At 39.8% G+C, this 2254-nt stretch overlaps 1 protein-coding gene across 1 annotated transcript; it reads left to right on the top strand.

The window, feature by feature from the left end:
- Nucleotides 1-695: 695 nt before the first annotated feature.
- Nucleotides 696-1830, top strand: LOC121939019 (polypyrimidine tract-binding protein 3-like; the record flags this gene model as incomplete). Its single annotated transcript, XM_042482170.1, has 3 exons — nucleotides 696-1038; nucleotides 1348-1570; nucleotides 1753-1830. Coding segments are annotated over exons 1-3 (329 nt in total), but the record flags the coding sequence as incomplete, so codon positions are not given.
- Between the last annotated feature and the right edge of the window lie 424 nt (nucleotides 1831-2254).

Here is a 2254-nt window from a genome sequence, read left to right as displayed (position 1 = left end):
CATAAAACAGTCAGTCAGCTGCTGAATGAAGAAAAGCAGAGGTGTCATCACTCCTCTAAATATAACAGCAGGCCTAAGGGACTGTTCTTTATTTATCAGAAGAGGGGTGGATGTTTTGTTTTTTTATTTTTATTTTTTTTACCCTCCCCAAAGATGCAGATATTTTTGGTTGAGTCTTCCTGAATGACGCATGAAGTGGTCATCCCACGTGATGTGTTCAAGGACAGTCTGAAATCTAATAATTCACATGATTATTTACATTTACATTTTAAATTGGGTCATTTTGGCAGGCTGGCGGGTGGTTTTTATTTACAGAATCACAAAATCACCTTTTTTAATCACCAAAGCATATTAAAGAAAATTAATTGCATTTTTTTTTAAAAAAAGAAAACACATCGCCTTTTATTTTTTTTAATTACTGAAACTTTTGAAAGATAAAAGTCAACAGACAAAATAAATCACCAAAACTGTTAAAGGACAAAATTGTCAAAACTTCAAGGACCAATTGTTTTCATAAATCACAAAAAAAGTTAAAATGAAAAAAATCAAAAGTTTTTAAAAATCCCCCAAAAATTTAGAGGTAAATTCTAAAAGAAAAAAAATCATACAACGTCTTTTAAAGGGAAGAAAATTACAAAAAAAATTTAAATAAAAAGAAAATTGACAAAAAGTTTTGGAAATAAATCTGCCTCAAATTTCAAAAGAAAAAAATTCCACAAAACTTTTTAAATTCACAAAATATCGCAAAGGAAAACAAATCATCATAACTGTTAAAAGCCGAAAAGGAACGGGCATTTTTTTAAGAAAACCAGGCCTGAAGAAGCGTGAATCGTCAGATGCACGCTTCTCTGCTGGCGTCCGGTCGGCGGCTGATGTTTTCGGCTGCAGGTTTTTCGGGTTGATCTGAACATGCTGTCAGCTGTGTGTGTTTGTGTGTGTTTTCAGGGGTTTACGGGGACGTTCAGCGAGTGAAAATCCTCTTCAATAAAAAGGAAAACGCTCTCGTTCAGATGAGCGACGCCACTCAGGCTCAGCTGGGTGCGACACACTTTATCATTTCTGTCTGCTGAAACCGAAAATGTTTCCGTTTGATTTCATCACATTAATCGTCTCAGCTGGACTGAAAAACAACGGATGAATTTTTCTGCTGGCTGTAGAGAAAAAGTCTTTGAGTAAAGTTTGTGGTTATTTTTTTATTGCACTTCTGTTAAAGTGTTTAATGTTCAGTTAAAGTAAAAATCTAAGTTTTTATGTGTTGCATTTTTTTCCTTTTTGCTGATTCTTTGTTCATTTGTTTTGGAAAGAATCTTTTTTTTAATTACTGTTTTTATTTTCTGTCCATCACAGCCATGAGTCACCTGAACGGGCAGCGTCTCCATGGTAACGTGATTCGGGTGATGCTGTCCAAACACCCGGTAGTGCAGCTCCCGCGTGGGGGGGCGGGGCAAGAGGAGCAGGCACTGACTCGGGACTTCTCGGGCTCCGCCCTCCACCGCTTCAAGAAACCCGGATCCAAAAATTTCAACAACATCTTCCCTCCGTCGGCAACACTGCACCTCTCCAACATCCCGTAATTTATTTCACTCACTTCAACCTGTCAAAAAAAAGATATTATTTCATTCACTTTAACCTGTTTTATAAAAAATATTGTCATGTTTGATGTTTCAGGTGTGAATGTTGTCTGTTCTGGTCATGTTTGATGTTTTGTCTGTTTGATGTTTCAGGTGTGAATGTTGTCTGTTTGTGTTGCAGCTCTTCGGTCAGTGAGGACGTGTTGAAGGATCTTTTCTGCTCCAGTGGATTCACCGTCAGAGCCTTCAAGTTCTTCCAGTGAGTCACAGCTGACCTTGAGTTGACCTCTGACCTCGAGTTGATCTCTGACCTTGAGTTGACCTCTGACCTCGAGTTGATCTCTGACCTTGAGTTGACCTCTGACCTCGAGACAACCTCTGACCTCATGTTGACCAAGCCCACAGGAAGTGCGCAATGCGTTGACGCAAAATGTACACCGTGGCCGAAAGTGTTACAGCGTCTGAGTCACGTGACGACTCTGACCCTGAAAGACTTTTCCCCTCCGACCAACACCGAGACAGAGTCTGAGAATCACGAAATACTTTTTTCGGAAGCGCTAAAGGTCTTCTGTCTCCGTCCCCGCATGAACCATCCGGCGCAGTATCGCCATCCAAAAGAGCCGTGAGTTTACTTCTTCTAGACCATTCAAACTCGGCCGCCGTTAATCTCTGCGATCGTTAAT

Source organism: Plectropomus leopardus, unplaced genomic scaffold (assembly GCF_008729295.1).
Source record: "Plectropomus leopardus isolate mb unplaced genomic scaffold, YSFRI_Pleo_2.0 unplaced_scaffold3990, whole genome shotgun sequence".
Classification (NCBI taxonomy): domain Eukaryota; kingdom Metazoa; phylum Chordata; class Actinopteri; order Perciformes; family Serranidae; genus Plectropomus; species Plectropomus leopardus.
This window is presented reverse-complemented; position numbering and strand designations above follow the sequence as displayed.